Source organism: Crocodylus siamensis, unplaced genomic scaffold (genome assembly GCF_052110815.1).
Source record: "Crocodylus siamensis isolate JL-2025a unplaced genomic scaffold, ASM5211081v1 HiC_scaffold_68, whole genome shotgun sequence".
NCBI lineage: Eukaryota > Metazoa > Chordata > Crocodylia > Crocodylidae > Crocodylus > Crocodylus siamensis.
The window spans coordinates 2,655-16,506 of NW_028324478.1; the positions used below are offsets into that span (position 1 = coordinate 2,655).

General features: G+C 56.2%; 2 protein-coding genes across 2 annotated transcripts; one reads left to right on the forward strand and one right to left on the reverse strand.

Moving 5' to 3' along the window:
- The first annotated feature begins 1,449 nt into the window (after positions 1 to 1,449).
- On the forward strand, positions 1,450 to 2,403 carry LOC149851884 (olfactory receptor 2B6-like). The gene has a single exon (XM_090030271.1). The coding sequence runs from the start codon at positions 1,450 to 1,452 to the stop codon at positions 2,401 to 2,403; it is 954 nt and encodes a 317-aa protein (XP_089886397.1).
- Positions 2,404 to 7,637: 5,234 nt separating this feature from the next.
- LOC149851885 (uncharacterized) lies at positions 7,638 to 13,504 on the reverse strand. Its single transcript, XM_090030270.1, has 12 exons — positions 12,958 to 13,504; positions 12,429 to 12,544; positions 11,973 to 12,095; positions 11,484 to 11,563; positions 10,952 to 11,054; positions 10,759 to 10,854; positions 10,371 to 10,478; positions 9,923 to 10,058; positions 9,248 to 9,342; positions 8,907 to 9,059; positions 8,212 to 8,359; positions 7,638 to 7,783 (listed from the first exon to the last, which is right to left on the reverse strand). The coding sequence occupies exons 1-12, from the start codon at positions 13,502 to 13,504 to the stop codon at positions 7,638 to 7,640; spliced, it is 1,851 nt and encodes a 616-aa protein (XP_089886396.1).
- Positions 13,505 to 13,852: the final 348 nt, after the last annotated feature.

Below are 13,852 nucleotides of genomic sequence, written 5' to 3' on the forward strand. Positions count from 1 at the left end.
CATACACAGCCTTTGTTTTTTGTTGTGCTGAATGCAAACACTGCATGCATGAGCTAGGTATAATCTGGGGTCAGTTCTGATATGCTGTGCATATTATGATTATGGTAGTTGTTGTAAATGATTACCACACTCAGACCTGGGCGTTCTTTCCATCTCTGGCCGTGTGTCATCGCTCAGTTCAACATCCATCAAATCCCAGCAGGATTTTTGTCTCCCTTTTCCCGCTGACTTGTGCGGCGGGAAGCCACCTTTTTTCTCCCCAAAATCTCTGCTCGGGGACAATGTGATTAGGATGGGCCCAGCAGAGGACACACCCCTTTACCCTATATCTTTAGGTAACCTGAGCTGGCTACATTCCTGAGGGAGGGGGGAAACCTGCTCCCTCTGCCTACGGGACTGGTATCAGCTACCTGGGTGAGGGGCATCGACCTGGTGGGCTGGAGTCTGCCCAGCAACGAGTGATGTATTTCAAATTGGTGGGCCGACAGCCAGCCGGAGCTGGCCTCCTTTGGACCAGGTGAATGAGGTCACAGGGGCTATATAAGTTAAGACTGCCCAGGAGGAGGGGGCAGCAGCCATGCGGGGACTCAGACTGAGAGAGGAGCTTGACCATCTGAAACTGGCTCTCTCCCCCATAGCTCATGAGCGAGGAACGGCCTGCCTCCAGAGGGGATCTCCAACAGCCTCGGGAGGGTGCTTGTGAGTATACTCGAGATCTGGTTAGATATATAGCTAGCAGGCAGTAACTCAGACGTGTGATCAAAAGGCTACCTCGGCCAGACTGTTTTGCTCCATGGGATTTCTATGAGATTGCTTTATCTTGTACCCTATTTTCACCCTCCCCCTGGAATCAGTAAAGTTCTCCTTTGTGATCGGTGTAGGAGACTTATTGAGGGGTGGGTCTAAATTATGCCTAAGAGGCCCCTTAGGTCTGCAGACTAAGGGAGACTTTCCTTTTTGGCCCCCAACTTGGGGAAGTGCCCCAAGTGCCGGTACTGGGTTGAGTACCCGTCGGACTACTAGGCCTGTGCTTCCCCGAGGACACAGGCCCGAGAGAGTCCCTTCTCCAGGTGATGGCAGCTTAGGTTACCCCCAGGCTAGCGAGTGTGCTCCAGGAAGGGGGTCAGCCAGACGCGAGGCGCCCCTAGGGAGGCACTGGGAGCCTGGAAGGTGGTTGGGCGCAGGGAGGTGGGTGGCTCAACGCAGGACCGTCCCCTACTGGCCTGCCACAATTTGCATAGCAGGTCTCTCAAATGGCATAGTTAATACCTGCGTTTCCAACTCAAGGGGTGACAGGTTCAATCTTTTCTCCTCTGTGTTGTGCAACATTTACTAACATCAGGGTCTATTCCCAGGCCATCATACTAACCCACAATTCTTTTTGTCCCTTTCTGCAGGCCTGTGCGTATATGTCCATCCACATTTGGCCAACACAATTCTAGGTCTAGCATGGAGAGCAAGGTGGGAAAGAGGAACCACAGCGTGGGCAGAGAGGTCATCCTGCTGGGACTTTCTGACCAGCGAGAGCTGCAGTGGCTCATTTTTGTGGTGTTTTCCTTGGTCTATGGTGTGACTGTACTGGGAAACCTCACTATAATCACACTGGCCTCCTTGGACTCTCAACTGCACACCCCTATGCACTTCTTCCTCAGCAACCTGGCCTTCTTGAACTTGTGCTATGTTTCTATTGTGGTCCCTAAAATGCTGACTAACATCCTGACAGGGAGCAGGAGCATTTCCTATGAGCTGTGTGCAGCGCAGGTCTGCATCACTTTGTTCCTGGGCTCCACTGAATGCCTCATCCTCATGGTGATGGCTTTTGACCGCTATGTAGCCATATGCAACCCCCTGCGCTACAATACCGTCATGGACAGGAGAGTGTGCATCAACATGGCGGCAGCATCATGGGCAATTGGCTTCCTGGCAACAGCCGCTCCTTCACCTTTCTTGTGGCCAGTGCTGTGTGGCCCCAGCGTCATCGATCATTTCTTCTGTGAAACCCCAGCCCTGGTCAAGTTATCCTGTGTGGACACCTCCAGCACAGAGAAAATGATGTTTATAGGGGGTTTCTTCACCCTCATGTTCCCTCTCTTCCTTGTCCTGATTTCTTACTTTGGCATCATTCGGGCTATACTGAAAATTGGCTCTGCTGCAGGGCGCCAGAAAGCCTTCTCCACATGCTCCTCTCACATGACTGTGGTGACCATATTCTATGGGACGGGGATCTTCATGTACCTTCAGCCCCAGGCACAGCACAGCCCAGGCAAGGACAAGGTGGTTTCTGTCTTCTACGCTGTTCTCAACCCCATGCTGAATCCCCTTATCTACAGTCTGCGCAACAGGGAGGTAAAGGGAGCCCTGGGCAGAGCGCTACAAAGGTACAAGGCCTTTACAGGGACATAGATGGGAGTCAGCTGTGAAATCAGGTTGAACTGTGCCCCCTATAAAACCCTGAGCATAAGGAAAGGACAGGAAAGCAGCAGTTAGTGTTGATCTCACTGTATGTTTGGGAGACAGTCCCTGCACATCTTGCGCGTCGCTGCTTATCGGCTTCACAGTGCAGGAAGGGATGCAGGATTTCTACAATTCAGTGTCATCAAAGGGTCACCTGGCTCAAAGAGTTCATTACGTGGAATTATTCCACTGCCTTGTAACACCAGTCCTGTTAGGGTGCCGTGTCAGTCAGACGCGAGTGAATGAGGTCCTAGGATCAGCTGATGGGCATTTTGGTTATGTTTATAGGAATCCCACCATTTTGGCCAGGAGAGCCCTCCAGCAGGCACAGCATAGGATGCTGGTTGTCCCAGCTCATCTGAAGTTGTAGACGCGTTGGGACGCCTTCCAAATCCCATTTTGTGTCCCCTCCGTGGTCTCTGTTGACTCACTCAACTGGAGTCCTTGGGGGACAGCCTCTTGAAGCCACCAAAATGTTAGTCCTGTGAGGCTATTCCAGTCTTCACTAGCAACACCTCAGCATGAGAGCGGGGATTCCCTCAGTTCTCCTTTTCATGCCTGCTTCTCTCTCTGATGACTCTTGGACCTTCCCAGGCCAGGACTCGGTGCAGATGTGGAGCCCCCTACTGCGAGGGGCTGGACTCCCTCAGCTCCCACTGAATTCCCAGGCTGGGGACTGGAAAGTCAAAGGGACTGAACTTCAAGGCAGGACACGTTTTTCCACTTGGGGCAGAGAATTGGCTAATAAATAGATGTGAGACTGCAGAAATAGTGAGAGGCTTTGAGAAAAGCTGGGACTGCTCAGGGAACCTGTGGGGGAGATGGCTAGAGAACTAGACAGCTATGCCTGTACAGTGTCCCTTTGTCTGGCTCCCCCCCTCTCTTTCTCTCTCTCTTAGGATCTGTTTTGTCCGTCTGACTATTGCACAGAGGCTGTTGAATCTCTGATCTTGTCCATCTTTTCCTTGGAGGAAACAGAACTGCAGGTGCTTGACATCACTTATATTTGCTGAGGTGCCCATGGCTGGGACACTGAGGATGACACACATGGCTTACTGTAGCAGTGGGAGCCTTGTGACTCTGTCCTGAGGTTAGGCGTGGCTGAATGGCTGCAGCCTGAGAGGGATGTTCCTGGAGAGACCCTTTGGGGTGCCAGGGACAGTGACTGCTGTCTTTATGTCAGTGATCAGGTGCAGGTGACTAGCTGTGTGACAGGCCTGGTGCTCAGCAGCTCAGGGCCAGAAGTCCTGAATACTGTCCTGGTGGGAGAGAGCGGGCAGTGTTTTGGCAGGAGCTGCAATTGAGAGGTAGCTCCAGAACAAACGTCGCCTGCAGATGCAGGTGAGGGACACTCTTAAGGACACCGAGCCCTGCCGTGGAAGGTGTCTTGGAGAGAGGGTGTGAGTACCTTGAATTGGGATTATTGTGGCAATAGCAGGTTTTTCTCCTAGCGCCTCTGCTCTGCTCACCAGGGCACTGCAAGCGAAGACAAGGTATATGGGTCAGAAACTCCTGGACGACCATTTTGGGCTGGACATCAGGAAAAACGTAAGTGCCCGAGTCCCCAGGCCTTGGAATAGACTCCCCCGCAGAGGTGGTGCAAGCACCTACTCTGGACACTTTCAAGAAACACTTGGATGCCTATCTTGCTGGGATTGTCTGACCCCAGCTGACTTCCTGCCCCTTGGGCAGGTAGCCGGACCCGATGATTTTGTGAGGTCCTTTTCAGCCCTAATATCTATGAAATCAGCGAAAACCTGTGCCTACACCATGCTGTAGCAAAAAGCTCTCTTGCATCATGCAAGCTGGCTCCACCAGAGCGCCTCTGCTTTCAAGCAGCTTGACCTCATACCACTGAGTGTGCAAGATGAGGTGAAGTGTCACAAGGCCTGGGCTGTGCCCTCCTGTACACGTCCCTGTGACCCTGCGGCTCCACCATTTTGGGCTCCATCTGCAAAGCTCAGAAGCTCTTGCTTCACCTCTCACACATGCTCTGTGGGGTCTGATCTGAGGTGCACTAATGCTGCAGCTGCCAAATATTGCCCTTGTGTCTGGGTGCAAATGGCCCATATGCACAATCCCTCTTTTTCGGCATAGGCAAGGGTCCAATCACATTTCTATTGCCCTCTCTTTTTGCACCCTGGTCTCCCAATCTAACAAATGCGTTGTGCGTGCTCTGTGTACCTCAGTGTATTTTTTATGTCTATCTTTTCTCCATTAACCTTGTTACAGTGTTTGGCAGTTGTTATTTGTCTTGCTCTTACAAGGGTTGCTAAATCTATACAACACCAGTATATCAGGCATTAAAAAGGCAATCATCTGTGTGGCAATAGTAATACCATACTTACTCAAATCCAAGACAAAGCTTTTTCCCATTCCACATGGAGAATGAAAACCCACACTTGAATTCCAGTACCAGCTCGGGGCAGGAGGCTGCTGCAGGTCCGGCTGCCTGGCCCTGGACACGGAGAGGATGTCTCATGGAGCAGAGGGAGTGCAGGCGTGACCGCATGGTGGTGGTGGAAGGAGCGATCATGTGGTGTATGGCCCAGGGGAGTATGAGGGAGGGGGTGCGTGGTGGGGCGACCCTAGCGGGAGACGGTGCAGGGACAGGGCAGCCGCTGTGGCTCTGGCTCCTGCCGCAACTCTGATCCCGGCCTGGGCCCGAGGCCACAGCCGCAACTGTCCCACAGGGGCTGGGGCTGGAGCTGCCATCACTGCTGGTGTGTGGCCAGAGCCAGAGCCACCGCACAGAGTAAGTGGCTGGAGCAGGAGGAGCAGGGACAGCAGAGGAGGGCCAGTGGCAGTGGGGCAGACAAGAGGGGCGCAGGCAGAGCGGGGAAGGTGATAGGGGACAGGAAGGGGGGACAAGAATAGGTGGGGGGTCTGTAGTGGGGGGCACAAAGTGGGGGCAAGTGGAGAGGGTCTGCTTTCTCTGCCTCAGTGGTAGAGGGGGGCAGATTTCAGGTGACCCCCCCCAGAGTTAGGTTGTACAAACAGACAATTATGATCCCACAAGTTAAGTACGTGTTGCCTAAAAACTACATTCTTTTGTTACCTTTAAACCTGTCTCCTCCCAGGTTCAGTGAGTGCCGCCTGGTTGAATTAATTTGGGGCTTGGTGAAGGACAGTTCCCTGTTCACTTGGTCCACACCCTTCCTGATTTCACAGACCTCTGTCATACCCCCTCCTCCTTTCGAAACTGAAGAATCCTTGCATGTTTGGTTTCTCCTGGTCGGGCAACTGCTCCGTGCCCCTGGCCATTTTGGTTTCCCTTTTCTGTACCTTTTCTAATTCTATCGCATCCTATTTGAGATGTGTGCAGATCCGAACTGCACACAGTATTCAAGCCGTGGGCGTACCATGGCCGTGGTGTACCACGCCGGAGCCCTCCCCCGGGCAGACCGAATTGGGAACGCCGGCAGGGAGACCAAATGCTTGCTCCAGTGTTTGCAGACAAACAGGCCACCCACCGTTCGTGTGCATGTGTTACCAGCCTTTGGGGAACATGAATAATTTAGCACAGAGGCGGGCAATTATTTCGGCTGAGGGGCTGCGTAACCAGCTTTGGTGAGCTGTCCAGGGCTGCAAGGAAAGACCTGTCCCTTCACAGGTGGCCCACCCCCGGTCGCCATCCTGGGACCAGAAGTCCCGCCCCCTAACCCCTGACCTTTGCCATCGGCAGTCCCACCCCTTGCCCCCGGGAGACTGCTTTTGGGAAGGGGGTTTGCCATCTTGGAACCAGAAAAGGAATTAAGTTATATGCTAAAAATCTGATATCCACAATAACATATTTTGATTTTATTTAAAAAAAAAACGTTGTCCTGATTTATGGGTGTTTGCATTATGTATATAGGAGGTGATGTGTAATAGCTCAAAGTGAAGTCTTGGCTACAGAGCCACGTGATAAAACTCCTGAGTCACGTGGGAGGCCATCTGTTTCTCACCCGCATCCTCACACTGACCGAGCCCTACAGCCTTTGCCTGACACACGCACAGTGTTTGTCCCCAGACACGATCCGTCTGTGAGTGAAGGGATCTTAGGTCTTGCAAAGCTCCCTTCACTCACCAGGGCTTGCGTGGTCATCCAGAAAGGCAGTCCCCCTGCAGAGCTGCCCCACGCCCGCTGCATGCCCAGCGGGCAGCAAGACATTTTAGGGCTGGGCAGTGTTGGGCCAGGCAGAACCAAGGGACCCACCACGGACTGGACAAAGCCAGACTGTGGGCCACATCCAGCCCGTGGGCCGTATTTTGCCCACCCCTGAGTTAAGACATCACAAGAACTGTAACGAAATGGGGAGCTGGAGCTAAGATGAAGCAGAGGCAACTTTGATTTAGTGATCACAATAGAGGTGACAGCAGCTTGGCTGAGGTGCTCCCCTAAAGGCCTCCCGAAGTGGCACGTGCGCTGGGATTGCCCTGGCTGGGAGAGCCCCCAGGGCAAGATGCAGTGTGGAACATGCCTCGGTGGGAGCCAGTTGTCTTTTCTTTGGTAACTGATGGGCTTCATCTGCTTCTAACACACAGCACCTTTCCCCTGACGGGTTATTGTGGTGCTGGTGCTGCTCAAGACCATTCACCAAGTCCAAGCCAACCTAAAGGCTGCTAGGACTGCCTATAAAAAGAAATAGGAAGACTGGCAGCATCAAGAAGTTCCTTTGCTGGCAGGAGGTCAATAGTTATGTGCAGTAAGAACAAGGGCAATCAACAGGAGACAAAATATTAACTTTATTATTCTATAACAATTGAAGACAATAGACAGGACACGGCATTTGCTGCTGCTTTCTCTCTCCTCCGCCTGACGAGTATTCATGTTTTGGCCAGGTGTAGTAAGCCCTGCTGTTTGGAGAACTGACCCCGCTGTGATCTCATGGTGCCCCAGTGCCGCAGAGGAAGGCGAAAAACCCCCACAGCCAGTACGATGTTCAAGGGCAACGGGGGGGAAAAATTCCTTCCTGGCCCCAACTGGCAACCGGCCAAAGCCCTGAGGCCTGGGATTGCAAAATGCCACACACACTGCAAGAGCTACCTCGATCCCGCAACTGAAGGACCAGAAATTCATGATGCCTGGTCCTTGTTCCCAACACCTTTATGGGCAAAGTGGGTGGACGAATAAGTCAAAGTCTCCACCCACTGGTAATTTCTCAAGTTGGGTCAGATGTTGAAGGCTAGCTCTGACTGATTCACGGGGTGTTCACATCAGTCGATGACCCTAGCGTGGTGGCTGGTTCCGGGCTGGAGGTTCCCTCTGTGGGCGTCTTGCTGCCTGGGGGGCTCTGCATGGTGCATTTGCTCAGGGAGGTGCTGTCAGCCTCGCTGGTGGTTGAAGCTGTCACCATCAGAGATGAGAAAAAGCAAAGGGTGATCAGAGATGCGCGTTGGTGAATTTAAGTCTTCTAAACAGAAGACTTAGTGGTGATGGGCTGTATGGCTGCCCTGTGCTTGAGGCATAGTTAAATGCTTAAATGGTTTCAGCAGTCATAGGATGTGGGAGACCTGTTTTATGGCCAATTCCTCCATGGGGAGATGAACACTCACTGCCTGGCGTGTAGGGCGGGGGGAGGAAATGGGTAGTGGCAATGGCAGGAGGAGAAGGGAATGGGGCCCAGTGGAGAGCTGATACCAGGCCAGGTGTCCTTGGGGACAGAGGGGACAACTCCCCACACACCAAAGGGCGAAGGTCTGTGTCGGTGCCATGAGGCTCCGTCTTTCTTTGCACAGGTCTCTGATCTGCAGGGGCAGAGGAGGGAACGGTACCTGCAGAAGGGACGTTGGGCTGCTGCAGAGGGGAGGGGGTCCTGGAGGAGCTTGCCAGCAAGCTGTGGCCTTGCAGCTCTCTGGGCAGCTGTTTGAAGCCCTTCATGACCAGCAGCTTCCTCATGACCCTGGCAGGGATTTCTTCCTCCTGTGAAGAAACAAGAACCAGTGAGAGACTCTTTTCCCTCCGGGAGGTGGCAGCCACAGCAGTGTCACAGCACCAGGAAACAGCAGCCCCTCCCCATCTCTAAGAGCTGGATCAAGCACAACTTCTAAGACAGACTCTTTCAGGCTGCTTGAGACAGGGACGATCCTTCTTGGAGCAGGGGCTGACCTAGACGAGTGCCTGGGGGGCTTACTCTTCTATGACTCCATAGCCCGGGGCCACTTGTGGTGACCTGGGGCCACAAAGGCCCTTAACCTAGGCAGTGGCAGCTTCTCCTGATGGAGTTGTACATGTCGTCATAGGTCCTGGCTAGAGATACGCAGCTGAAGAGGCCGTATTTGTGCAAGGGACACGCTGGTGCCATCCTAAGCATACAGCCGAACTAACTCCTTTCTCAAAGGCACTTGCCAGGGTTCCCGTCTGCTTTCACACTTATGGGAATGACTTAAGTGTCCGTGGGATGAAGTGGCCAAGAAGTGAGGGGCCCTATGCCCCTGCACCCACTCCCTCATCCCAACCCTCTGCTTACCTTGTCCCCGATCAGCTGGCCGGCTTCCCCCAGCATGGCGTAGAGGAGGATCAGCGCAGCACGGCTGACACACATGTTGACGTCCAGGACCCCCGCAAGTGCCCTCTGCACGAAACACCTCCTTTGCCCCTCTGATAAGATCTTTTGAAGCACCTGAAACCAAGGGGACAGAAAGTGTTTGCAAATCCCAGAGCCGGGCTCCGTGACCAGGCTAGCTCCTCACCAGGGCAGTAGTAGAAACCGTGGGAGCTGCAGAGAAGCAGCAGGCCTTTCTCCACAGCCCTGGACACAGCCAGTCCAAGGACACACAGCTTTGCCAGGGCTGGGCAGAGCATCCTTACCTCCCCGACTTGAGCTAGGTCCATGTAGCTCTGGACCTGGCTGTGCTGTTCCCGGCTTACATGGAGAAGTCCCTCTGCCTCCTGTGTGTCTCGCCCTAGGACAGACAGAAAGGTCTTACTCAGAGCTGGCGTTGTGGCTTCAGTGCTTCGTGTCTGCCCAGTGGAGCCAGCACTGCCACATGGCACAGCGTGCTCAGGGCCCTGGCAGGGTTTCGTCGTCCTGAGTCGTAAGTGCTCATCCAAGCTCCCTAGGTATCCTGCATCCTTTATGTTGTGGGGGCTCTGGCTGCCTGGTTTAGACAGGGTCAAATAGTAGAAATGCACGCACCCCTTCAAGACAAGCAGTGCTCCAAGTTACTTCCCTGGCAAACCCCCAGCCTCTTTCTTGAAGTATGTGCTACTGCTCCTGCCCTTGCCCAGCGGGGGCTCTTTCCCTCCATGTCTCTCCCAGCATCTTTCCTTTCCCCACTTTTGAGGACAGACCCCGAACATGGTGATTTTCCTAGCCTGCGACCAAGCTGGGCTCTGGAGTAAAAGGGCTGGTGTACATTTGCACACTACTCTGGGTGTGGGCAACCATTGGCAGGGGAAGCTTCTTGTCCCCGAGCTGGGATCAGTGTGTGGACAGAAGGATTGTTTCCATAGGGGTCTTGCACCCTGGCTGGGCTTCCTTACCCTTGTGGTGCAGCAAGATTTGGGCGAGCAGGTAGATGCCCTCCCTGGCCTGGCAGCTGATGTCTGCTGCTGGGTGGCTGAGGGACAGACACAGCTGGGCCGCGGTGTCACCCATCTGGGGCATGTCGGGTGAGTCCTAACAAGGGGGAGAGGGGAAGTGAGTGCGTGCAGCACACACACTCTTCCCCAGCCTGGGTGTCTCTGTGCATCTCCTCCTGCTGCCCCATGTCGCAGGATAGGTCAGGCCAGAACAGGTAGTGCCAGAGCATTCAAGCCCTCTGTTCCCCTCACAGCCTGGAGCCGAGGGACTCGAGCTGGTTCCCTGGAGGTCTGCCTGCCCTGCTGCTCCAGGATGACCAGCACCAAATGTGACACTGCCCGGAGCAGGGTGAGCACATGGCAGCCTCAAAAGACCCAGGAGGCACCCCTGCGCCCAGGGGCCCCTTACCTCAAACTGCAGGAGGAGAGAAGCAGCAAAGCGGAGAAGGGCGCTGCTGCTCCTCATGGCCTTTGCCCTGGCTATGGCATTGGGAGACTGCAGCCAGGATGTCAGGTGCTGTGGGAGAAACCAGGTCAATGGCCACTGCCCCTGCAGTGCCCACAAGCCCATGCCCTTGCTCTGCCTCAAGGCTGTCTTGGAGGTTGGAGGATCTGCCGCACGGTCCAAGGGTCTGAAAAGGGCTCTCCAGGCCTGGTGCAGACAATGCTGATCCCTCGCGACAAACCCGTCTATCTCCTGACAGGGCAGGGATGCATCCCCGAGGACAAGCTTGGGCAGCTCACAGGGCACCGAGGCCGTCCCTCCCCGGAGCCCAGCTCCTCCGCGCCGTGCTCACCTCCCAAAGGAACTGCAGCCTGCCCAAGCTGGGTTTGGTGGCCATCAGGCTCCTCAGCATGGCCTCCAGGTCCTCCATGTGCTTCTGCTCTTTGGTCTGCAGGGGAAGGATAGCCAAGGCTGAGTACCATGCGGCCTGGGGCTGCACCTGCCAGGCAATGGCAGCAGGACTGTGTAGGGGGAGGAGGACTGACCCTGACATAAAGGCTGTTTGGTGTTGCGGATCTCAGGCAGATCTTCAGGGTGGTCTGCAGCAGGCACGACTCCATGGCTGGCTCCAGGGCTGGCTTCAGCTCGCTGTCAGGAGAGAGGCGCCTGTGTGAGCCTGAGCTCTGTGGGGCTGGTGGGGGCACTGCCCTGGGCTGGATAGGGGTGGTGTAGTTGGCACCAGTTGGCAAGAGTGGAAGCAGGAGCTGCCAGGTGGTTACGAACCGGCTGACGTCTCCCAGCCCACCCGTACAAGGGCTGCAATAGAGCCCCCTCTCCCACTGCCCCGTGACCCCGCTGCCCTCCTGCAAGAGCCCCACAGCTATCCTCTCCTCAAGGACGTCCCGCCACCCCTGGAGGGAAATGCCTCTCCAGCCAGCAGAAAGTGATGCCCCTGCTCTATTGCAAAATGGTAGGATAGCCACTGGGGGCCTGTGATGTGGCTGGGGTGGGCGAGTAACTCGCACCAAGGCCAGAGCCAATATCAGGGCTGGAAGTGTTGGGCAGGGACGCCAGTACCTGAGGCTGCAGATGGCAGCTATGCTGTTGCACAGGATCCTGTTTGGCTCTTCATCCTGTGTCTCTGTCTCCATCAGGCCCTGGGAGCCCCAAAGGCCCATGTGAGATTAGGGCCCCACAGGCCACAGGCCCGTCCTGCAGGGGAGACCCCCCAGTGCTCCAGGCACAGGCAGGTGGATCCTGCTCGCTATGGCAGGACCCCTCCCACATTTCCCTCGCACCCACACACCCAACATGGCCAGCCTGCCCCTTCCAGCTCCCTCTCACACAAACCCCTGCACCCAACCGCTCACGCCCTGATCCCACCCAGATGCAGGATTCGCCCACTGGCCTGTATGGCTTTAGCCCAGCAGCTCCCTTCCCTGCTCTCCCACATCACCACCCAGGCATGCCTGCCCTCTCCGGGGCGCTCCCTGCCTTCCTGGCCTTGGGAGCCCCTATCCCTTCTCTCTCCACTCCCCACGGTGCCCAGTGCTTGGCCAAGCTCACCATGATCTTCTGTAGCAGGACCACTTTGCAGATCTCCGGCTCCAGGGTGTCCTCTCCCCTCTGCTTGGTGGCTCTGCAGAGTGTGGGGATGGCGAGAAGGAAGCGCTCTCCGTTCTCCTTGTCCTGCATCCCCCCGGCGCGGGGTAGGAGGAAAGACAGCGTGTTGGCCTTGGGCCTTCCCGTCCTCCCCTAATCAAATGTGGGACTAGGACCCCTTGGATGCCCCGCTTTCCTTGCACTGGTCTCGTGCTGGGGAAGCAGAGTGAGAAGCAGAGGCAGCAGCTGTGATGGGAGGCTGGCTGTCAGACCAGCGCACGCAGGTGGACGTGTCAGAGCCTGTGGGCTGAGTGTCTCCACTGAGGAGACCTGGGTTCGTGTGGCATGGCCGCCCCCAAGGGCTGGATGGTGGGAGTCAAGGGTGGGCCGGGTGCCAGTTCCCTTAGGGGACTTTCCTACCTTTCCTTGGCCCTGGAGGTGCAGTATGATGTCTGTGAGGGCTTCTTCCTCCAGCAGCATCAGGTCTTCACCCTCCTGCTCTTCCTCCGCCTCCTCGCCTGGCCGGTAGGGAATCACTTCACAAGGGAGGAAAAGGGGAGAGGGTGACTCCTGCTGCAGCTTGGCAGGTGTAAAGGGGCGTAGGGGGCTCAGAGATGCTTTCATCTTCCTTCTGGAGCCTAGAGCCCTGTGCCAGAGCACATCTCGCACACCACCTCCCCATGCACCTCCTCTGCATTTTCAACCTCATGCCCCCCCGACTGAGGGGGACCAGATTGTCCCTACTTCCTCGGCAGGTGCCGGCCCCTGCACTGACCATGCTTCCCCCTAAGTCAAGCCTCACGGTGCCCTGCTGCAGGGAATGGTGCCCGTGACCTGGGATCACTGGAGATGTATGGCTCAGGCACTTTGTCCTGGCTAAGATTCAACTGCGTGATGCCAGGGATGGACAGATGTCCCCAGGTTTTTGGCACCCAGGCTGTCTCCTCACCTTTTATGGCAGTGCCATAGGGCGAGTTGCTCCCAGACTCCACGGAGGTGTTGAGGTCTCCCCGGGAGGAGCTGGAGCTGAGGCTGGGGCTCGGGCAGGGCTTGCTGACCTCCTGCCCCAGGGAAGCCGCGTCCCCCTCCATGATGGTGCAGGGGGCCGCCTCCTCGGGCCTGGGTTCAGGGCACAGGTCGTGGTGGCTGGGTGCCCTGGGAGGGGAGCTGCAAGGCACTCCTGGTTGGTGCTCTGTCTGTGCTGGGTCCTGCCTGCCCAGCCGGAGCCGGGGCCACCTCCCCGCTTTCCGAGAGGGCTCCTCTCCTTCCTCCCTCTTTCTTCCCGGAGCTGCGGGGGTCCTCCTCCAGCACAGCAGGCATGTCCACCACCTGGTCTTGATCGTCTCCACTGCACCAAGTGGGGTGCTCTCCTCCTCTGGCCCAGGCCTCCTGCTGCTGGCCTCCTCCCCCGGGGACACCTTGGTCGTCCTGTGCTTCAGCATCCGCCTCAGCCTGTCCATCCTGGCTGGGCGCAGCAGCAGTCGTGAGCCAGGCATCAAAGCTTCTTCTCCCTAACCCCCTGTCTGCTCCCCCTGGCCACCTGGGCCAGTCTCCCTTGTGCAGGACACAGGCAGCTCGCTCAGCTTTTCCCTCCCCATCCTAGCAGCTTTGGTCCCAGGGCTCTCAGGCTTTGAGAGCTGCGTGGTCAGGGGCAAAGACCTTCAGTTGGTTTGGACACGCAGCTCCCTCCCCCTGCCGCAGCCCACTCCCTGCTCCTGACTGGGATGGACTGAAACCCGGGAGTCCAGGCCTCCCCTCGGACGTGGTCTCTGACTGGGGTACAGGAGCGCCAAACCAGTGACATGTGGAGCCCCTTGCATGAGAGCTGTGGGTGCTCAGCAGCA

What these genes read in the sequence shown, in the direction of transcription:
- LOC149851884 (XM_090030271.1), top strand. Translation starts at nt 1,450, where the DNA reads ATGGAGAGCAAGGTGGGAAAGAGGAACCACAGCGTGGGCAGAGAGGTC.
- LOC149851885 (XM_090030270.1), bottom strand. Translation starts at nt 13,504, where the DNA reads ATGCCTGGCTCACGACTGCTGCTGCGCCCAGCCAGGATGGACAGGCTG. An exon ending in GGCTGCAGTTCCTTTGGGAG is followed by an intron (nt 10,479 to 10,758) that starts GTGAGCACGGCG and finishes TTTCTCCCACAG; the next exon opens with CACCTGACATCCTGGCTGCA. An exon ending in GCCCAACGTCCCTTCTGCAG is followed by an intron (nt 7,784 to 8,211) that starts GTACCGTTCCCT and finishes TGATGGTGACAG; the next exon opens with CTTCAACCACCAGCGAGGCT.